Source organism: Toxotes jaculatrix, chromosome 1 (assembly GCF_017976425.1).
Source record: "Toxotes jaculatrix isolate fToxJac2 chromosome 1, fToxJac2.pri, whole genome shotgun sequence".
Taxonomy (NCBI): Eukaryota; Metazoa; Chordata; class Actinopteri; family Toxotidae; genus Toxotes; species Toxotes jaculatrix.
Genome location: NC_054394.1, coordinates 1,223,859 through 1,247,193, shown reverse-complemented (window position 1 = coordinate 1,247,193; position 23,335 = coordinate 1,223,859). Strand labels below are relative to the sequence as shown.

The following is a 23,335-nucleotide window of genomic DNA, read 5'->3' as shown; positions in this document are numbered from 1 at the left end:
CAGTTGCCTTGTTGTTGTATCCCTGATGTCTCCTGGTATGTCAGATGTATTAGGGACATAAGGGAAATTCTCTCCTGCCTTTGGAAGCCTCAGTGAAGTTTACATAGTGGGGCTCTTTTCTTTACTCATTGACTTTTTGACATTTTTAAGTCATTTTTGAGGATTTATAAATAACTGTAATATAAGGAACATGACTAATGAGCTCCAGAGAGTAGCCTGTAGCAGTTCCTAAAGTGAGGGACCCAAGTGGTACCTGAAAGGGGCTCAGTTAGCTTCTTCAGAAATGAGATGAATACATGAATGTCACAGCTGTCTTATAAAAATCTTTGGTGTAAGTTCAGTGTGGCTCAACCCTGACCTTGTTTTTGCATAAACCAAACAATGTAAGCATAATGTCAGCCATGAAGGATGCATTTTTAGCTGCCGGAGTTAATGACAGAACGTCTGAACCGTTGTGTTTGAGGTGTAACTTGAGGATAGATTCACATCTTGTGACAGGCAGCTCACTTGAAAACTGAGCAAACCATCCTTAATGACTGGAAACATGCTGAGATCTCGTATTCTTAGCCGTGGTGGTCTGGGATCAGCTTCATGTGAAGTGTGTCATGAAGGTAGGGCTGGGTTTGCCCCATTTTGTGCCTCTCACCTACATTCGAGTCACAGAGCTTAGCATTGCAGGAAGTCCTGCACTTCTGTTGTCAGACCCCTAAATGAATACAATAATTAACCTCCCACTTCAGAGAACTTCATCCCAAAGAATCCCTTCTGAAGAGACTGGATGTTTGTGCACTGCATTCCAGCAGCAGGAGAAAGGCATTTGTCAGCATTTGTTTTTGATTTATATGTTTAAAATGTAGTGGGTGGCTCTAGCTCGGTGAGTTAGCACAGATTAAGACTGATGCTTTCTTTTTGTTGTCAACTAAACAGCTGCTAGTTTGGATTTAAATGCAGGTTCCTTCCCTCTGACAGGCAGGTATGGACAGATCTTAATACTATGGCTGAAGAACACTTTGTGTGTGTGTGTGTGTGTGTCTGTCTGTCTGTCTAAATCTGGATCAAACACAACTAGAGCACAGTCAATTAATTGATGAGTTGATTGAAAGAAAATTAATCTGCAACATTTTTGGTAATACATGAATTGTTGTACTTTACCGTAATCTGGAGAAAGACTGACACTTCAGCTGCAGTCACTTCCTGGGTGATCAGGTTGTTTGGAGCTGCTTTTGTGCTTTTGAAGTGGTTAGATTAGCCTCTGACCACTTCCAAAAAGTCAGTGAATCATCTCCAAACCACAGAAAGGAATGAAAAATGAAGAACAGAACAAACAGGAATGTAATTTTAGGGTTGTTTTTTTTTTTTTTTTAAATCAGAATGTTTGATGTGAAGGTGTTAAGGATTGTGAAGTTGTACTTCTCTCACAGCATATCATCCTGAGGTTTCACACAGCGGACACCACCATCTGTTTTGCTTCCTGTAGCTGCGTCCTTTGTGTGTGTGACGGCCCTGGCAGTCTGCGCCCTGCTCATCGGTTTTCACCTCCATCGTCGCCTCTCTCACACACTCCTGTCCCCCATTTAATTCAGTTCAGTTTCCTATGTTTATCTGTCTTTCTTGTAAACACACACACGTACACTTAAATGTGGAGGGCACACATATGCAGGCTTCACACTGTTGTGTGACTTCAGGGTGTGGTTGTCATGGAAACAAAGAGTTTCTGAAGGCAAAAGCCAAGTGTTCCTGGTTCAGACACTATGTCTGATCTCTGTTTGTGTGTGTGTGTATAGTATTATAGACTGGTCTTGTGTAGGATGGACTGTTTATATTTAACTTAGGCTCCTTTAATACTTTTTTAGACCTATGCCGCCTTTTCAAGGGTTTTATTTTCTTCTTCTGTCACAAATATTTAGATGCATCTGTCACAGATGATTGTTTTTCACAGTGCTGACTATGAAAGAATTACCTGTACACATCTATTTAGTTATTGTAAGAAATATATTAAAATAGTACCATGATGGAAGAAGTACACAGATCTCTGCAGTGGTGCAGACATCTGGGGTCAGTGGAGGCCACATGTGTACTATATCAATCAATGTTCTATATCATATTTTTATCATGTCAGTAAGTTAACAGGTGAAGGGCTGTATTATTACAGTTCTCCCTCAGCAGTTCAGTTCCATTAACTGATTAATGTTTAAGTTTAGTAGAAGTGGAAAACACAACATCTCATGGTGACACTTTCCAGTTGCTTAATTTTGTCCAGCCAACGGTGCAAATTCAAAATTCAATTTGCAGCCATATAAAACAAAGTAGCAAATCCTCACAGTAGTTATTATGTTTGGCATTTTTGCTCAGTAAACCACTGATTATTAAAACTGCTGTTGAATGATAGTCTGTCGGTTGACCAATGAGCTGCTCAGTAGAAGAGCTGAGGCAGGGCTCAGGGCTGGGTGCTAAACTTCCAAAGTTGGCACCAAACACTCATGTGTTTATACTTAAGAGATATTTGCTCAAAAGCTTGTTATGGTGTTATATGAGCACTGGTTCTGTGGAACAGAGTTTCATCACTGACTCTGAGCCTTTTCCACCATGAAAACTATACAGGTCGGGGGGTGGGGGGGTGGGTGAGGGGTGGGGGTAAACACGGCTGGTCCTCATGTGAAATATGGTTTGGTCTGCTCTTTGTGGCCTGTGTGCGTCCAGCAGGCCTTTTGTTTGTCTGTCTTCCTGTGTGGAATATCAACATCCTTTCATTTGTCGCTCCACCCAGTGAAACTCAGGCCAAGCCAGAGGAGCCAAGTCTTTCTGCTACCTCAGTCTGCTCCGACACGTCTCTCTGTCCCATCACTTATCTGCTCAAACCGTGTCCTCTGTGTCCGTGGAAGACCACTGTAAGACCAGATTAGACTCTGGGGGGACTGAAGTGCTGTGGTAAGAATTCAGTCGTATTTGTTCTGGTGCAGTTCGAAGCAGTTAGTGTGTAGCTGACAGCCCGTGTGCCAGTCTGACAGTGTACCTTCAGTCACTGCGGCTGCTTAAACACATTCCAATCTCTTCATGCTGTTTACTTTACTCTCAGCATCTCCTTTCTCTGCAGCTCTCCTCCTCTTTTTTTTTTACACTCTCTCAGTTCACTTGTTCTGTCCTTTCTGTCTCTAATTTCTCAGTCTCTCTCTCCTTGCTTCCTCTCCTCTCTCCTCCCTCTCTTTCTGTTTTCAGATGTATTTGCATCAGAGCAGCCCTTAAGCTCCACTCTGGAGGGGATACATTAACTTTTGTTGTTGGGAGTAATTCAGGGTTACTATTGTAGGTAAGCAGTTAGTCAGGCATGCTAACTCTAGCGGCTAACATGAGTGGCTTGTGTTACAACAGCTTAATCCGTACCCTTACTCTTCTGCTCCTCCTGCCATGTGCTCCGCACAGATTTAATGAAAACTGCTTTCATATAAAGTTTTACGGAAGCATTTTGAGATGAAAACATAACCTGCTTGGTGGAGGTAACAACCACACTGGATAGCTGAACAATGACAGATTAGGGAAGGGGGGACGATGGTTCCCTAGAGACAGACACAGCACTCTCTCATGTCTTTCCCAGGAGCTCACCTTTGAGGAAGACTCATCTCTCCTCTGTTTGATGACATTGAGCTGCTCAAATCAAGACTATGGCTGTGAAATAGATTGTCCCACACAGACAGCAGGGCCTTAGATTTAGACCCAGAACCCTGTTCCTGTAAGATGGTTCACTCTAACTCATAATTTCATAATTCAGTGTAAAGTTGATATGTATCATTTGAGTGAAAATGAATTTCAATACTGTCCATTGTAGAGCAGGTTAAGTATTTGAACATTAAATGTTATTTTTATTTTAGGAAAGTTATAATGCTGTTGTGAAATTGACATTATCGTTTAAATAAAGGTCCCCGTAGGCTTCTTCACTCAGCAGTGTAACTACTGTTTATTTCCCAGTGTAAATACATATGATGAAAGCCTGAGGGTTGACCGGTTGCACAAAGGGTTATCAAACTCCAAACAGAACGCAGCAAAGAGGGCTGCATTGTGAGTGTAGGCAGTGTTTTATTCTTGGAAGGAGTGTGTTTCCATCTGAGTGGAAGAGTGTGTGAGTGTCTATGTTTAGCTGTGTTTGTTTAGTACTTGGTAATTATGGCTGGCAGCAGGAGTTTGAGTTAGAGCAAGCAGAGGAATGCCTTTGGTCTGCTCCTGTCGCTGAGGCTTAACTATGGGCTTTTCAGATATCTGAACCAGTGTGTGTGTTCTCGGGCAGCTGCGTGTTTTTATGTGTGTGTGTGTGTGTTGATATTGCATTTTAGGGTGTGTATTTTGTGGGTATAAAATGTATGTTTTTAATGCCTGTGTCTGTCTCTGTGTGTACCCAGTGTTTTCATGACAAGTGCATTTTTTGGTATGAGTATGCATTTTTCATTGATTGCTTGCACATGTGCGTGTGACTTCTTGCATTTGCTGACATAGACCAATCAGGCGTTGACCTCTGAATTCTTGAACTCACACGTTCCCTTTCTAGGCTTCGTTTACAAAGAAGAAGTCGTAACTTATCCTGTAACACACACACACACACACAGACACACACACAAAAAAAAAACAAAAAACACACAAACGCTCATAGCATTCTTGTCTGGGCTGGGCGGAACCACCACATGACGTCATTGGTTGCTTCTGGTGGCCTCTAGGTGATCTGTCTTCCAGATGTAGCGAATGGGAGCAGCAGATGGTTGTGGTGGGTGGAGTCAGGGGACATCTGGGGGTCAAAAACTGGGGGTCAAAAACCAGCTTGCACTGAAAATACAACAAAATATTACAAAGCATTTAGTGCATCAACACACAGTTTCATTTTCACTTATTTCCATTGTTGATTATTGGATTTTCTTGTCCAGTGATTTGTGAAACATCAAAAAACAGTGAAAAAATGTCTTGTCATGTCTTGTCTTGTCTTGTCCAACTAACAGTCCAAAGCCAAACACCTTCAGGTTACTATAATGTTAGAGAAGGAAAAGCAGCAAATCCTCACAATGTAGAAGCTGGAACTGTTAAATCTTTGGCACTTCTGCTTGACACATGAGGTGTGAGGTGAGATGATTTGATTACAAAAATAGTTGTAGCAGAAGTTGAGCCAGGATCCACGTTTTTTTTTTTTATGTTTTGTTTTTAAAGAAAAGTGGGAGAAAAGCCACCTGTTCAGAACAGAACTTCTCAGTCAGCTCTGTTGGCTTGTTGTCACAGATTGCTGGCATTATTTAGTAGCATTGAAAAAATTGCAATACATAACATACATACAATATATATATACAATACATATTCATTGGACTGGCCTACATTTTCTTCAGATTGAATAGGTGTATATCAGCTGTGACACCCAACACACTATCCTGATGAAGCAACCATTCAACAAGCCTCTGTTTTTAAGGTGCACAGCAGGTTTGTCTCTGGTCAGAGGGTAATGATCTCTTTCACATGTACTTGGTGTCATTTCATCATTTCAGTCCCGCCTGTTGAATTTATACAGATACAGTCAAGGTCAGAGGCCTGTACTCCCTTTTAGGTGGACACATTTCTGGACCATTTCTAGGAATCCGTCCCCTCTTAGTAGCCAGGTTATGGATACTGGCTTCAACCAGCTAATAATATTTGGCGCCAGCGGTGCCAATCCTGCTGTTAGAAGAGAGCCTGTAAAACTGGTCTCCTTTCTTTTACAATCTCAGTAATGCTTCTATATGTGTGCCAGTAGGCATGCAGGTAATAAAATGTTTTACATATTTTTGCTGTAGTGTGAATATGCACATGGATTCATCATCAGGAAATGTGCAATATTTATCAGGATCTGGGCCAAAATGTTGAGATGGAAAGTTCACTCCTTAACTTGGAAACAGCTCTTGACAAAACGATCTGATCGCACAGTCCATTTTAGTAGAAGGACTGGAGCTTTCATGGCGTTGTTATTAAAATGCTGAGGAAGAGCATGTGATAGGATCAAAAGCTCCAGAACAGCTACTAAAGGACTTTGTGGTGGTGCCAGTTTTTTTTGTCACTGACATTAAGCAACTGAAGAAAGGCTCAGTGATTTTTCTCCTATTAGAGCAATTAATAACCTGTGTCTGTACCCATACCCATGCTGCTCTCCTTGGTATGTGGGTGTGTGTGTATGACCCCCCCCCCCCCCCCCCCCCCCCCCCCCCCCTCCCAGTGTGGTCGCAGACAGATTTGCTCAGCTTTAACGCTCAATTGCCTCTGTTGGTGCTCAGACAACACCGAGCCCACATGCTCCCACGGAGTATCTGCCTCAGAAATCGCACAAAGTGTCTCTATCCTTATCTCCATCTTCACGGCTGTAACAAATGCACCATGAGCTTGAGTTTTTTTCACGCCTGTGTCTGTAAACTTTTTTCTGAGCAAGTTTACACTGCTACACACTGACCAAATACACGCTACAATGCTTTCACGTATTCGCTTTTAAGACTATTCTGTTTTTGCAGCATTATATTTTCATGATATTGCTCCGAAACATTAAGTCTGCTTTACATCAGGATTTAGTATAATTCTGAAATCTGAACCAGTTGAAGGATTTGGTCTGGGTCACTGGATTAAAGTGTAATCTGACTTTGGATCGTCCAGCAATGCCGGCTAATTCACTCTTGTGTGAATAAGCACTAGAAATAAAATAAGAAGCAGTTCCAGCTGAGAACTGGTTCTAAATGGTCCAAACCACTGGAACTGTAAAATGTATCAGTACCTTTTAGTGATGCTGACATGTTTTTGGTTTTTTTTTTCTGACAGTTACACACTGCAGAACAATGAAGTCAAACTCGTGTGTCTGCACTGCTGGAAACTTGCAATAAGAAGGTGTCATGGCAGAGAGGAAGAAACGGTCCAAAGCTGCATGAGTCTCTTCATGCACGCTGGTCACACATTGTCAGGGTTTTTCCTGGCTCAAATTGAGGCAGAGGTGGTACCATCCTGACCATGCGCCATGACGTGCATGTATTCTGTAAATTCAATTTTTTTTACAGGCAACATACTTTAAGTTAAGAGTTCCAATAAGAATATGACTATTATCATGTTAAAGCATTCATTTATTAAAATTATATACATACACAAATCCCCCGGTCTGGACCCTTCTGTGTGGAGTTTGCATGTTCTCCCTGTGCCTGCGTGGGTTCTCTCCGGGTACTCCGGCTTCCTCCCACAATACCAAAAACATGTATGGGATAGGTGAATTGGCTACTCTAAATTGCCCTTAGGTGTGAATGTGTGCGTGTGTGGTTGTTTGTCTTTGTGTCAGCCCTGCGATTGACTGGCGACCAGTCCAGGGTGTACCCTGCCTCTCGCCCATAAGCAGCTGGGATAGGCTCCAGTTCCCCCGTGACCCTGATAGAGGATTAAGCGGTAGAAAATGAAATGAAATGAACATACACAAATCAGGTGCCAACTTTAAATTGAAAGTAAACTTTATCCACACATCTCGCAACCAGACAGAGAACATTTCAGCCTCCTCTTTTTCATTCTGTAGAACCTCCTCATGCACTCCTTGTAGTCCAAGGCCTCCTGGTCTGGTCCATCAATGGCCACCTTACAACAGACATCCAAGTGCCTCTCCTTCAGTCTGTTGCGCAGAGGTGTCTTCACCTTAAACAAAACAATTCATCATGCATTAAGTATTTTTGTATTTATTCTGATACAGACATGAAGCGTGATAAAATCATAAACGTTACTCTGACACGGAGGAAACTTTTTTTTTTAAATAAACACGACATGCTTGGATGCAAAAAAAACAAGCGATATTTACCTGTTTGTACCATCCGCCAGGGAAAATCAGGACGCCAATAGCACCAACTAACGGAACAAAACTGGAAAAAACACGAGTCGATCTGTTTCTTCTTCGGTAGTTGCTTCAGGTCTTTCCGGTGCACTGCTGTTGATATAGCGCCGCAATAGTGGCTCAACGCTGCAACTGCAGTTAAAATACGTAGCTGCCGCAGAGGGACATCAGTCGCTCAATCAACACAGCTGGAGCTTTACGCTGTGTTGAGCGATATCAATCGCTCTGGCTGGGGGCGGCCGCCACGCAATTTTGAACGCAGGAAAAACCCTGCACATTGTGCCACCCACCACCACCACCACCACAAGTACATTCTCACTGCGAGGCTTCATTTCACAAAGAAAAGTGAAAACAGTTCTAGTTGTAATGCCCGTAAAATGGTAAACTCATGTAAGAATGCTGAAACGTCTTTCTACACAACTTGGGCTTAAATTCTAGGAAGACCACGTATTTGACACCTCGGACTCATGTGCTGCTGCTTCATCACAGTAACACCTCCCTTACTCAGGGTAAATAGTCTATGTTACAGTAACATTAGGGCCACGCAGGCAGACTTAGCAGATTGTCTTCTTTGACTAAGAAAACCTAAATGAAAACGAATGCTGTACAAACATTCTCTGAGAGACTCAGATGGGGATAATAAAACAGTTGTATTGACGCTGAAAACTTGTGTAGGTGTACTTTTTTTTTTTTTTTTCCACACAGACAATTGATCAGGAATGTCCTGACACGGCCAAGGAGATAACTCACACTTTTAGAGGCAGTAATCTGTTTTAAAAAAAAATAATAACAAAGAGCAAAGAGAAACATGAGTGTGTGCATCCAGCTGTGAGGATCCCAAAAGCCGGTCAGGATGAATGATAACCTAAAAAACCTGGAGGATGTGAAACAAGCAAGATGAGATGTTTACTGTCAGTTTGAAAATCGAGTAAATTACAGGACGTGGCCTGCATTGAGATGTGCAGTTTGGAGATGGAGTGCAGTCAGTGTGCGAGCATCCATTAAAGTGGAGATGTGATTAGAATCACAGCTTTAATCAGGTTTAGATGACAGAGCGTGAATGTGAGCGGAATGGTAACAGCATGTGGAGGAGAGAGGCCGTGTTTGCTGTGTGATGTATGGCTCAGGCCTGACCTTTCTGCCTCACCTGCTTGAATGCTTAATTAACCTTAAAGCAATGTGTAATTAATGGCTCTTGAGAGGGCCCTTACACACTCATCTGCACACTCAGCGTGACAGCAGGGTTTACAGCCCTACACTAATAAAAGACTGTGAAGCTCACTTCACTGTAAACTCCTCGGTTGGTTGTTCCGTGTCACTCTAAGCTGCTGAGTTTTGGTAAGGAAATATCTTAAATCTTAAAAAAACAAAACTCAAGCCCTGGCTATAAAAAAACATTTTAATATGAACAATCACATCACTGTGATCTGCTCAGGTCACAGTGATGATGGTGGTGGTGGTGGTGGTGGTGGTTCCCCCCATTTTGAAGGTCTTAAACTGACTGCGTAAGCTCCCATGTGTCCATATGTTGCAGTTTAAGCTTGTTTGGCTGATTTGCCTGCATTTATAATGTGGTTTGATCCCCAATAGGGCATGTTAACCCACCTCCATCCCTCTGTGTCACACACACAGACACACACACAGGCTGTGGGCTCTGCTTCCCTGTGAGAAAAGATTAAAGCCAGACTAATTCCTGGTCATCCCAGGCCATTCAGACAGCATAAACGTGGTTTTATACGTCTGATCCACAGACACCTACACTGTTAAATGTCATGCTTCAAAATATTAATCAGTGCAGCTTTATTAATCAAAGTGTAACTAAAAACAAGGCCCGAGTGCGGCTGAATGGAAATAACAGACTTGGCACTGAGCCTTTGCCTTTTAGGCAAGTGCATGTGGAAGACGTGAAGTTTTATTGTGAAGGTGTAACCTCCTCCTCCTCCTCTGTCTCTCCTCTCTTTATACGCGCTGCTTTGCCTTGATGTCTCTTTCCATCTCTGTCCTGGAATTTCATCATCTCCTCCACCTCAGCAACTTCTGCACTGAAGAAGAAAAAGATCTGCGTTCCTCCATCTGTTTACCTAATTGTATGCATTATGCAAACCTCTCAGCTTTTCGGAGTTGGGGGGGGGGGGGGGGGGGGGGGTGGGGGGAGGCTTTGAAGCTACTGTGCCCTGCAGAAATGAACCTTTTTTTAGCTCTGCTTTCTCAACAGCTGAGGCATGTTGAAAAGGCTTCAACGACCTTACATAATAACCGTGATGATGAAGGTGAAGCGATAGTGACTAAAGATAAAACAAGACGGTGTTAGTTGACTGAAAGGAAATGCGATGAACGGATTTCTTTATTTTCTGATCATTTATCGATGAAGTGATTAATTGGGGAAATAACTGACTGATTCAATGTATTTTGCAAAAGAATCTCAGGTCTTTCTTGTTTTAGTTTGTGCATTAGAATATTGCCAAGCTCCTGCCTTTGATTAGTCCTTCAGACCAGCTGAAAGCTGAAGGACTAACCATTTTCATGGATTGTCGATCAAGGAGGAGGATTTGTTTTTCTGGATTTCTTCTTTTGATTGGGACATTCGAAGAAGGATTTGCCTCAGATGTTCTGAAAACTATTGTGCTATTCATTGCATCCGATCCTGAGGCCTCATACCAAGGTAGTGAAAGTGTGTCCCTGCCTTTTTGCTCCCATTTATCTTCCTCCTCACTCTCCATCACCTGACTTCACCTAACATTTATCTGCTTCTCACTCCTCCATCTTTCTCATTTCTGTTAAATAAATGATGGCAATGTGATACTGCAGCAGCAGCCTGTGCTGAGATGGACAGTCTGACACACTGATACTACTACCCAAGGACAAGGAGCACACACAATCACACACACACACACACACTCACTGACACTTGCTTTCTCTGTCTCTTCAGCTCCCACAGTTTCAGTTTTACATTTTGACTCTGTCCTGGAAATCATTCACGCACACACTTGTTTGTTGCCTTTAACCCTGAGTGTGTAGATTAGCTTTGTAGCATTTGTAAGCTGACCCCATGTGAAACTGCTGCCTGGTTATGAGCTCTGTGTGTGTACAGTGTGTGAGTGAGTTTGTGTGAGTTTCTATTGGCATGTAGGGCGTATGCTGTGTGGAACCACAGGAGTGTGTGTGTGTGTGTGTGTGTGAGAGAGAGAGTCATGGCTCAGGAATGTACTGTATAATTTGCTACAGTGGAGCCTTCCGCTGCAATAACACCTGGGGCCCTTTGTGTATGTATGTATGTGGACAGTGTGGGTAGTGAACTTCGAGCGGAGAGTCTGCAGTCGTTAAACAGTTCAGACTCAGGATTTTAAAATGAGGTTAATTGTTTTGAGTCTCAAATACAATGAATAAGGTTGAGAGCAACTTTTCCAGTAAGAGATCTTTAAATATCTTTTATTGACCTGCTAACAAGCAGACTTCACTCTTTCCTTCACTCTTTGTTGTGGTAGTGGTTATGGACTGGGTAAGTAGCAGCCCCATGTGGTCATGTGATTGATAGCTGTAATAACTCTTGGCAGTCCTTGGCTGACCAAACCCACTGTTTGACCCTTTCTATCTGGGACTCCACACACTCATCATCATGTAGTTGTTTGGTGTGGTAACCATCGGCTGCCATGCTGACAGGGGCAGCTGATGAGCAGGCGAGGGAGCAACCATCACACATGGAAACCGGGGTTCTCACGCTCTCAAACTGTCTGCACAGCTGTTTTTTTTCTTTTCTTCTCTTTTCTTTTTTCAGCATTTTTCGCAAATTTATTAAAAGTCAAAACCTGAATTCTCTCATTTACCAAAGTATTCAGACCCTTTGTTGTTTCACTCCAGATTGTGGTCAGGTGCATCCTGTTTGCTTTAATTATCCTTGATATGTCTAGAACTTGATTGGAGCACAGCTGCGGCAAACTGAAGTAATTGGACATCGTTTAGAAAGACACGCACCTGTGTATGTGTATATAAGGTCCAACAATTCATACTGCATGTCAGGACAGAGACCAAGCCATGAAGTCCAAGAAACTCTGTGTGGACCTCTGTGATATAACTGAGGTGAGGCAAAGATCAGGGCAAAGGGATAAAACCATTTCTAAATCCCTGAGTGTTTCCAGCTCTGTGACCTCAATAGTTGTGAAATGGAAGGAGTTTGGAACCACCAGGACTCTTCATGGCGTTGGCCATGCAGGCAAACTGAGGAATGACCCTGGTCATGGAGGTGACCAAGAACCTGATGGTCACTCTAACAGGGCTTCAGAAGTCCTCTGCAGAGACTGGAGAAGCTGCAGGAAGGACGACCATCCCAGCAGGACTACATCAATCAGACCTTTAAGATAAAGTGGGCAGATGGAAGCCACCTTGAGTAACAAACCTATGACAGCCCACCTGGATTTTGCCAAACGGCTTTTAAAGGACTCAGAGCATCAGGAAGAAGATTCTCTGAGACCACTGTATATCAGTGGCCTGAACATTTCTCAGTCGTCCATCACTCTAACCTAGAACCTTTGACAGTAAAAGTAGATGAACTATAAAAACATAAAAGGTTGACCACATCAGTGAAGTCGTGCAGCTTTCAGTAGTTAACTGCATACTCTATTCAGAGGGAAACAGAAGCTGAGCCATTACTTCATTATTTAAAATGGACAAACACTTGAGTAAGCAAAAAGAAGCTGGCAGTAAAATATCCAAGTCAAATGACTGCTTTTGTTTCACACAGTGTTTATGTCTGTCTGACCACGGCCTTAAAGCCAGACGACCCACATCCCTCTTTAATATGAATAGTCTTTGCTGGAATAGTCTTTTCTCTTTTTTTTTTTTCTCTTCCAACAATGCAACATCTTTGTCGTGTTAAAATGATTTTCTAACTTCACCACTAGACGTGAGAAAACCTCATTTATCGACACTGACTGCTCACTGATTTCCCAAAGCTAAAACAATGGAAAAATCATAACACATCACAACTGGGAACATGTTTCAGGGAGTTTTTCTGTAGAGGGTTCAGTATGGTAAAGGAGGGGGGGGGGGGTCACAGCTGAAAACCTGCCAGTTTTCTTTCATCGCATCGTTACAGCTCAAACATCTCTGATCTTTTTCTTGGATGTAATAATTAAGATAATTCTGCTTGACGGGTCGTCTCACAGAGCAGACTGTGTACAAGCCTTCGTATCTAGATTCCTTCCTGTGAAAAGCTCTGTTATTTTAGTTTAGAAAAAAAAAAAAGGACAAATTCTCCAGCTCTGCTTTGAAGTTTGGAAATCTCCCACTGGATCTGTTTCAAGAACTTCTGCGACTTGGAAAGGGAAGAGGTCTGATGTAGACGTTTGCAGCCAAAGCTGAAATGATTAGGCTTGCATTTAGAGCTGGAGAATTGTACTGTCAGCCATTTTTAATATAATGGGACGGCCTCTAGAAGCTTTGTTCTGTATATCAAAAGAATCAGTCCGGTACTACTCTTTGTGACAGAAAATGGCCATTCATCTCTGGGGCTGTCTCATCCACTCTGCTGTGTCTGTGAGTCAGGCATGAATGGACGTCTTTTCACTGAGTAAAGGCTTGTAACATATTGCCTTACTGTCCTGACCCTGTGACTCACTTCTATCAGTCATTTTGTAGACTGCCTCAAACACATGTCACTCATAGAAATGGATGTTTTCATCTGCATACCAAGTGAATTTTTTTATCATTAGTCATTGTTATGGGTCATCTCACATATGCTGTGCTTATTTCTCCAATGTGTTGTGTTGACAGCCTCAGCTTAAGCCTGGAGACTAAATCAATCTTGATCTAAAGTTGAGTCTGTTGAAAGGCCAACTTGTAAGTTGGAACAGTGTAGCTGTAAGAGTGTGGAGTGTATCACTGCTCCTACAGTGGAACTTTTCGTGTTCAGAACAGCAACAGCCTCCTCCATTACTACGCTGTCAGACAGGATCTCTGAGGGTGATACTGATAGCTCGGACAAAGACCAAACACCAAATGCACCGCTCTGATACTTCTGTGATAAACTAATGTTGGTCCAGTGGCTGTGTTTGTCTTTGTTTTTGCTTTGGTTATCGATAAAACACTGAAATTTGATCCAGGAAGTCCAGTTTGAGTAATAGATTCACGGATTCAGGAGTCCCATTTATTTTGTAAGGGATAATTCACAGTGAGCGATACAGTCACTCGACACTAAAGCGTGATATTGCAGGTATGTTATCAGTAGAGGAAATGCTTCAATGCATGGACAAGATTAGCACAGTTCATCCTGTGGGGAGCATGAATGTCTGTCCTAGATATAGTGGAAATCCATGCTACACACACACACACCGAGGTGGAGACCAGTGTGAGCCTCAGTCTGTAGAACTTTTTTCCAGTGCACTGAGCTTTTTATTCATGTGATGTTTTCAACTATCTTTCCATCATCGTGGTGTATGAGGTTGTTTTGCTCTCCTTAGATACATGATAGTACAACCAGCTTTTCAAAATATTCCTTAGCACAGACAATCTTTCATCTTAACCCATTAGTGGGTAAATAAGTTAACTCTCCATTTCTAGTTTCTCTTTTTTAAAAATAGATTATGCTCAGATATCTTCCATGTCCTCATAATTATGGATACCAACTAATAACAAAGTCAGTCTGGCTGGATATATGGAAACACATTTGGTGAATAAAGTGTGGTGGAGTCCTGGAGAAGAGTTGTTTGGAACTATCACCAAAGTCTTTGGAGCTCACCCTCTGTGCAGGAGGAGTTCAGGCTACGCAGGGAGTGAAACCACAAATCTTAGCAGCGGCCTTCTCCTCACACACTGCATCACTACCGCTCCTGCTCTCAGCCCAGCGTCCCTTTAGACCTGCAGACTGGGTTGCTTCACAGAGAGAGATGCATTCCCTTCTCCTTGTATCATCTGCACTGATGCAACTCCACAGCCTTCAGAGCCAGTCACGCCACGAGGGAGAGGCAACATTCATGTTTCAAACAGGGCTCCACACTGAACGCTGTGTGTATCTGCTGTCAAGATAGAAACCTTTCATCGGCATGAAACGAGCTGATGCAGGCAGCCATATATTTACCTTCTAACAGTCATTTAGAGACACAGTCACAGCAGAACATGCCAGAGAAATCAGTGAAACCAAGAGGGGAGCGTTTCCTCACATGCACACACACACACACACACACACACACACACACGTACTGATCCATAGCACCGGACGTTAGATTGTGACAAGTGAGTGAAGCCTGCAAATCAGAGACCAGTGTGATTCTGATTTTCTTTCACCGTGTGGTTGAACCGTGCAGACCCAGCCAACCTTACTGAGCCAGAGAGTTTTCCAGAGCTGCTTCTCATTTAGAGAAGAGAGCGTGCACGCGCGCACGCACACACACACGCACAGACACAGACACACACAGACACACAGACACACAGACACACACGCACACACACACGCACACACACACGCACAGACGCAGACACACACAGACACACAGACACACACGCACACGCACACACACACGCACAGACACAGACACACACAGACACACAGACACAGACACACACAGACACACACACACAGAAAGTTTGGCGAGCGCTGGGGGAAATCCTTTGTAGCAGCATGCTGTATCTCTTTATGGTCACAGTCACATCAATCAGTACCATGAACACACAACCCCTCTGTTGCCTATGGTGTGTGTGTGTGTGTGTGTGTTGTTGTTGTTGTTGTTGTTGTTGTTGTTGTTGTTGTTGTTGTTGTTGTTGTTGTTGTTGTTGTGTTGGCCGTGACCTCTCCCCTCAGACCCCGACTGTCAGTAAGATAAGAAGGCATTTGCATTGACAAGTGAAATGAGTCAATATAGTGATGTGTGTGGTGGTGGGGGTGGTGATTCCCAACACTGGGTCACGTGTTGTCTGATGATTTGTTTGTAATGTTGAACATTAGTCAGTGACATATGGTCAGTGAGGGCAGATGTTCTGTCAAAGAGTTTATTACCCCAGAGCCTGGTCCACTGGTTGGGCTGTGCATTTAATGGGCCCTGTGATGACAGAGGGTGGGGTTCACACAGAGGTTGGGCAAATAAAAAGGGAGAAATAGCAAACTGAGAGACAGAGGGGACAGCGAAAGAGCAGAGGGAAGGTTGGGAAGTAGCAAAAAAAAAAAAAAGGATACAGAGAGAGAAGAAAATGGTGTTTGGACTGCCAGCAAAGGCTGTGTTCTGTGATTTATCTCCAGCTGAAATAACCGAAGTCACACAGGCCATCGAGGTAAGAATGAGGTTGAAAGCAACTTGCGAAATGAGTGAAATGAGACGTGGAAGCTGCAGCATGAGTTTAACCTCCAGCCTCGTAAATTTTAGTGCAGTGGGTTAACTGGAATTCACAGCTTTGTCTTGATGTAAATTCAGCGACAAAAATACTTTGCACTCAGTGTTTGTGAGTTTCACGTCTCTTGTCACGTCTCTTTTCCTTAAAAGGGTGTCAGTGGTGTCAGTGAACTCTGGTATTTATACGGTATTTGATTATGTCCTTTGCTTGTGCTTGTGCTCCCATCCATTCACTTCTCGCTAGATGTTACGTGGCGCCCATCCATCAGCTTAATGATCAACTGATCCAGAGTAAATGGTGGCTTGATTACTCAGCCAGAGACATCAGTCACTGTTCTGGCTGGAGACGGGAGAGGGAGTAGCTGGTGAGAGAAACAGGGAGACAGAGACAGTGAATGAAATACTATTTCTTTCTTTTTTCCTTCTTTTATTTATGTATTTGTGTTCAACTCAGACAGAGTTGCACTCAGGACAAGGCAGACCTTTGATAGTCTGTTTAACTTAATAGCTATCTGAACACTTAAACCAACCTGCATCTTTGGTTGTAACACATAACTACAACTGCAAATAAATATTTAAAAGAAGTGATATCCAATGGTTCATCAAGGATGTTTGAAATACTGTGTCCTCAAAACCAAGTATATCTGCTGCTGGTTTTTCATTCTCAGATGCTTTTCTGTTGTTGTACAGAGTGGTTATCTGAGTTAGCACAGCCTCTGTGTCAGCTCCAACCAGTCTGACCTCTGACCTCTGACCTCTCTCATCAACAAGGTGTTTCCATCCTCAGAGCTGTTTTTGTCTTTGGCTCCATTCTGAGTTAAACTCAGCAGTTTCACAAACACTCAAACCAAAAATCATTCCACAGTCAAAGTCTCTGAGATTAGATTTTTCCTCATTCAGGATTTTATGCATTACACTGCTGCCACACGATTGGCTGATTGGATAACTGCATGAGGAAGCAGGTGCACACGTTATGTTTTCACCCACTCACACAATCACCGTTTCACTATCCACAATACATTAAGGTGAGACAGTATTTGCTCTCAAATACTGGGGAGTGTACAGTCACTAAGGACTGTGTCAACACACAGTATGATGTCTCTTTGATGTGAAGGTGTTTGTGTGTGTGTGTGTGAGAGAGAGAGAGAGAGAGAGAGAGAGAGAGAGAGGGAGAGAATCTTCCAGTTAAACTTTTTTCACATCCATATTGTATAGTAGTCCGACTCGATAGCTCTGAATGAGGGCCTCTAGTATCTGGAGCAAGCTGCTGATGAAAAATAAGGTTCATGTGATTTTTAGGTTGTTACTAAAGACCACCGTCTTATTTGTAACTTCACTCAGTAGCAAATCTAATGTGATCTAACCTGATTCGATTCGATTAATTCAGTGGATTCAGTGCTGATTTTCGAATCGATGAATGCTGTTTACCTACCTGGAATCTGTGTGTGCTGTGTTTGGCTGGACGGTGCAGTGTGATATTACCGTGCAGCAGAGGTTTGGCCTCTTTCAGCTTCTTTTTTTTTAGCCAAATCACTGGTGTCATTAAAATGAATGAGTGGACGGTGACATTTGAACATGTCGTCCAGACCAACATCACATTGCCATGGTGTGTATGTCTTTGTGTGTCTGCAGAGAAAAACTCCCACATATCTTAGTGGAGTTATCACTAGGGGGAGGACCACATGACCAATTTGTCCTGGCCAGCACTAAGACACGGACAGTCAATCTTTGTCTTCAGAGCTTTCCTCCTGTAAAAAAGTCCACACACACACACACACACACACACACACACACACACACACACACACACACACACACACACACACACACACACACACACACACACACCATACCATACCATGGCGTGGTCATGGTATGTTTAGGGTTTATCTTCAGTTTTACATCTTCATAGCAGTGTGTTGCCATGACTCATGCTCTCTGCTGTACCAGTTTCTCTAAAGCTTGATATTTACACTTCAGCCCCAGAGGACTTTGGCTGCCGCTTCATTTCTTAATTTTAAAAAAATCCGACTTTTTAGAAATGCCACTCCTCAGAATTTGCAATTGTTCCACCCTTGAGGCTCTGTTATCGAGTGCACTGCAGCATATATGGAATACTAAGGGTTTTAAGGGCTGACACTTTTTATTCAGCCTTTTCCTTTAACTTGTCACCTGTTTGTGTGTCATTTTTTAAAATGTATTTGACATTTTATGAGTTATAACTTTCTTTTGCTGCGTTGTTACGTAGCGGCCCGCAGTTTGTTTGAGAGCTGGATCAGTGTCATCGGTGTTGACGCTGATCCAGCTCTCAAATAAGACACGCTGAAATCGATTTTCAGAGGCTGCAGTAGCATATGAGATGTGTCCTCTTTGCATCACCCTCTGCCAACAGGCCTCTTTCAGGATTGTCACCTTTCATCTGGGACAGCCTGAAATCTCATGGTCAGTGAGGGTCAAGAGCAACTGGACTTGGTAAATTGACTGAAGGGGTTTGCCTTTTTTTTTTTTTTAGAGAGTTCATCAGTTCTGTGTAAAAAAAAAAAAATGAATGAAAGCATTGCAACCAAATCCAGCCATAAAATATCACATGACAAATAATCTCTGAAAGCAGGTGGACTCTTTATTTGATGAGTATAAGATAAAAGCAGTTGAACTGTCAATTGGGGAGTAAGCAACGAAAGCAAGTGAAAGGTCAGGTGATGTTAAAGCACTCACAGCAGTTAAACTCACATTTACAGTGTCTGTACAGTTATGAGATGAAACTGTCAATCAGTCGAAACGACGGTTGACATGTAACAGATGAAAGAAGATGAAGTGTCAGGGAAGGCTTAAACAATGAAAGCAGTGGCAGCACTGGGCGTCTTTGTATCGTGCAATGGTATTGACAGCGGTTGACGGGTCACTTGATGTGTAAGATGTGGAAGCAGATGAAGCGTCAGTTGAAGAGTGAAAGATGAAAGCAGCTGAAATGTTGGCACGTCAGTGGATCTAGAGGTCCAGAGATGAGAAAGCTGCTCAGGTGGAATGTTTCTGTGTGTGATGCTGGACGTGAGCTGGGGGAGCAGAACAGAAAAGAATGTTTCAACCTGTTGTTAAAATGGTTTTTATTCTTCAGCTTCTTTTACTCTGAGATTTGAGAGACAGAGACTGACAAAGAGGAGCAGCCTGGAGTTTAATGCTTTGGTAGGATTAACAAAGTCCTCATTCACTGCCAGTTTGTGGTAGACTGCTTCTATCATCTCTCGGTTTCTCCAAATAAAGCATTGTTTTACTTTTCAAGTGTCGACAGTGTGGTGTGTGTGTGTGTGTGTGTGTGTGTGTGTGTGCAGACTTTTTGTTCTTTTGTTTGAGAGGAAGTTTTCATTAAAAAGCGCTTCATATTTTATTTCTAGCAGTGTTGTATTCCTAGTTGGCTGTCCAGGATACCGCTGTGTTGAATGGCAAATACTTTGACCCATATTTAGGAATTTTCTTGAAAAGGGTGTTGTTTTAGTTGTGCGTGTGTGTGTGTGTGCGTGTGCGTGTGCGTGTGCGTGTGCATGTGCGTGCGTGCGTGCATGCATGCATGTGTGTGTGTGTGTGTTTGACTGTCAGCTACTGTCCTGTTGTTTGACTGGGAGATGAACTGGAGAATCTGGACTTTGACATGCAGCTTACTGAGGACAGAGACAGAGCTGCAGAGTAGCTTTGTCTCGTAGCTCTTTGTTTACCTTGTGGTCCAGATAGAAATATTTGATTCATCTGTTGCCAGCGTGCTGTGGCTCTGACTGCTCATCTGCTTTGTGTTCATGCCTTGTTCTAAAACTATTGTTCTGTTTTTTATACAGTTTATTACAATTTTACTTTACAGTCAAATATCATGTTTTAGGGTTTTTCACTGATGCTGATATTTACATTGAGAATGTCAAAAATATCATAATCATACAAGGGCTGGCATTCATATTGGGTGGATGGGTGTTTACCCATACATTACAACAAACAGGCTATTCATGTTGCATGAGTCCAGTATGTCGCCAACAATGCTGGTACTCAACCAGCATTACTACCAACAACTGGACTGATGTGGCACGGTGGACTGTGGTGAATTGTGGGAAACATTTAGCTTTGAAAACTGCTTCGAGGCAGAATTAGGAAACATGCATCAAGTGCGGGTTATTCATGATGTGTGTAGGAATAGTTCAGAATATTCCGCCTTTAAATGTCCATCATGTTGTTTGTTGGAGGCTGCCTTTGCTAACGGTGAAAAAAAAAAAAAAAGAAAAAAAGTTTTAGTAGTTAAACCTCCCCTGAGCTGCCAGCTGCTAATTCTAAACCTGCTCCATTTCCTCTCTTTTCTTCTGGTTCCCTGTGAGTTGTTCCCATAGCTCAGGATCTCCTCTGAAACTTCCTCTGCCTCCTCTGTGGAGGAGGGGGGGGGGCAGGGGGAGTGAAACAGGAAGGACTAGAGCTTTTCTTGGCCCTGAGAGTTTGAGGCCAACTCCACGACCGCCTGAAGTGGTATTTTTCTCCAGGATTTTTCAACCCAAACCTGGCTCTGACCGCGGCGATAAGATCAAAGTTCGTCCCTGAGGGGAAATTTCAGTTGTTACGGCGCAAATGTGTTTTATTAGGATACACTAAAAAAAAAAAACAAGCAGAAACTAGATATTTGCAAGTGATTTATTTGAACACTAGAGAGTAATAGGATAGAAATAAAGAAAAACGTTACTAAAAAGTGTTAAAATATGAGTCAACATTTGTGGAGTATAAGAAGATAAAAGTAAAATATGAAATATGCATGTGTCCAATTTCTAAAACAAGAAAGTAAATGCATAAAGATTTTTTTAATTAAATCTTTTGTGCATAAATGTTTTGCTTAAGGAAGTAGGGACATTGTGAGGGCAGCATGTTATGATATGGTGTAGTTCACTTAAAGCCCTCAAGCTGATGTGACCCACTCACTGTAAGTGTCAAAGGAAAATTATTAAATTATTTCTCCCTAAAAATATTTGGTTTTATATTACAGAGAGAAGCAAAGATTTGTGATGCTTAAAACTGCTTCAGTAGATTTTTTTTGGCCCAACAACAACCTCCAAAGACAACACTGATATGTTGTCACCTTAAATGCGTATGTGTTGTATCTGTCAGGCGCTGTAGTTGTTGACATCATACTTTACTCACTCCGGGTAAAGACACACACGATTAAGCCAGGGTGGATTAAAGGTGGTTGCACATCATTCAGAGGCTAAGGAGGCATACAGGGCTTGGGTTCTGGCAGGTAGGCCCCATTTGTCATGTTTCCAAACACACGAGCTAAGTTATGAGTGCAACCTCTGTGGCTGAGAAGCGGCTTTGTTATAATGTCACTGACTTTTGAAGGAAGTGAGAGATTTATGGATGCCTCAAAGGCTTTTTACCAAGTTAAAAGTTCATTTCCAGGCTCTGCTGACAAATCTGATGTACAGATGTATGTGTCCACTGAACGATTCTCAGGAAACTATTATTATGCTGCTGTCAGATCCTAGTTCTAGTGATGTACAATACCAGTCCTGTCTTTTATCAGTGGCAATGATTTTTCATCCTTTCAGTGGTGGGTTTAGTCTCTGCAAGTTGCAACGATCTCAAGGTCTGTAGTTGGAAGGGGAATGAAAGGCAATACTGATCGAGGATCACGGAGCGTCCAAGTGAACCTGGTAGATCAAGGTTAAACAGGAGAGTATCAGGTTGTACACTAAGGTCTTTTTCTTCCACTGAGGCTGATTGGCTGGAATAATTACTGGGTAATGGTCCAGTGAGAATCCTCGGACATATGTCACACGCACGCAAGTGTGCACTTTCAGATTTGTTCCTGTCTCCCGTTTCTGTTTGTGTTCTCATTTGGTTTTAGTTTTACATAGATCTGCTTCCCATTAATCAGCAGAAGTAGTTTCAGTCTCAGTCATGTGCACCAGCTGTCCGGCCTCTCTTTGGATTTATTAGGTTCACAGAGCAGACCAGGGCTTTTCCTCTCCAAGTGCGTCTGTCAGTGATTTCCATGGACTGTTTCCATGTTCCAAAGTTAGATTCTTTATTTTTGTCCATCCGCCTTGAATTGTTTTATCCTCAAATTGAGCTGATTTCCAAAGCACATGAGAGTATCATATGCACATGCATGTGTTAAGTTTTATTTTTTTCTGATAGCATTTCTTCCTGTTGCTGTTTGTTTGTCTTCAGGTTGATCAGTGACTGAAGAAGAAGATGATGTCCTCCTGAATCTCCCCGCTCACAATCCTCCACCCCCTACATCCTCCTCACTGTCCTCACCCACACCACTGCCGTCATCATGAACCACACTCCCAGCCCCCACCTGTCTGACGGTGGTAAGTCGTCCGGAGGCGGGATACTGTGCAGCCTGGGTTTGGGGTCTGACAGGGGGATCCGGTCCCCGGACAGCCTCACACACACTCCCAGCCCCACAGGAGGAACCCCCAGCTCCAGCCCCCCGCTGCTGCTGTCGCCCGGGCTGGGAAGCCTTGGGCTGGGATCCCTCGGAGCCATGGGCGAAGGAGCTGGGGCCGACTGGGAGAGCAGGGAGGAGCTGAGGCTCAGGGAGCTGGAGGAGGCGAGGGCCCGAGCTGCCCAGATGGAGAAGACCATGAGGTGGTGGTCCGACTGCACCGCCAACTGGAGAGAGAAGTGGAGCAAGGTGGGCAACTAGTTACTGAAGCCAGGAGAGAAAATGCTGAACAGCTGTGAATTGCTATCTACAGAGATGTTACAAAATCTCATTCATAGACTATTCAAGCATATGTACATTTTAGTAGTATCAGGTTTTATACTGATATTTAGAATTATTTAATTTAATAAGGTAAAACGCACAGAATATGTTTGACTAATAAATAACTCATTAAATATAACCAAAAACAAAGCAAAGAAGATATTTAAGATTAACAAAGAAATAAACATGGTTCAAATCAAACCAGTTGCTTCACAAAATAATCTGTACCCAAGATCCTCTTGCTATCTCTCTCACTAGCTTTTAAACCCCCAGATAGCTGTGAAGTCATGAGTTGAATGATGATGATGACTGAGTGAAAACGTTACTCCTGCTGCGCACCCCGAAAATAAAGTGATACATCATCCAGAGTGGTTACTGAGTAGTCCCTCATTACCTGTTCATTATCTCACAATCACTTCTCTAACAGCAAATCAG

General features: G+C 42.8%; 1 protein-coding gene and 1 long non-coding RNA gene across 2 annotated transcripts in view; one reads left to right on the top strand and one right to left on the bottom strand.

The window, feature by feature from the left end:
* ccdc102a (coiled-coil domain containing 102A) overlaps positions 1 to 23,335 on the top strand; it is a 48,580-nt gene that overhangs the window by 335 nt on the left and 24,910 nt on the right. Inside the window, exon 2 of the mRNA XM_041042096.1 lies at positions 22,357 to 22,828. Within this exon, the coding sequence (XP_040898030.1) occupies positions 22,466 to 22,828 (363 nt within the window). The 5' untranslated portion in view covers positions 22,357 to 22,465. The remainder of the gene's footprint in view (positions 1 to 22,356; positions 22,829 to 23,335) is intronic.
* Positions 7,486 to 9,961, bottom strand: LOC121184447. Its single transcript, XR_005894297.1, has 3 exons — positions 9,951 to 9,961; positions 7,814 to 8,075; positions 7,486 to 7,653 (listed from the first exon to the last, which is right to left on the bottom strand). It is a non-coding gene; the product is annotated as an uncharacterized LOC121184447 (long non-coding RNA).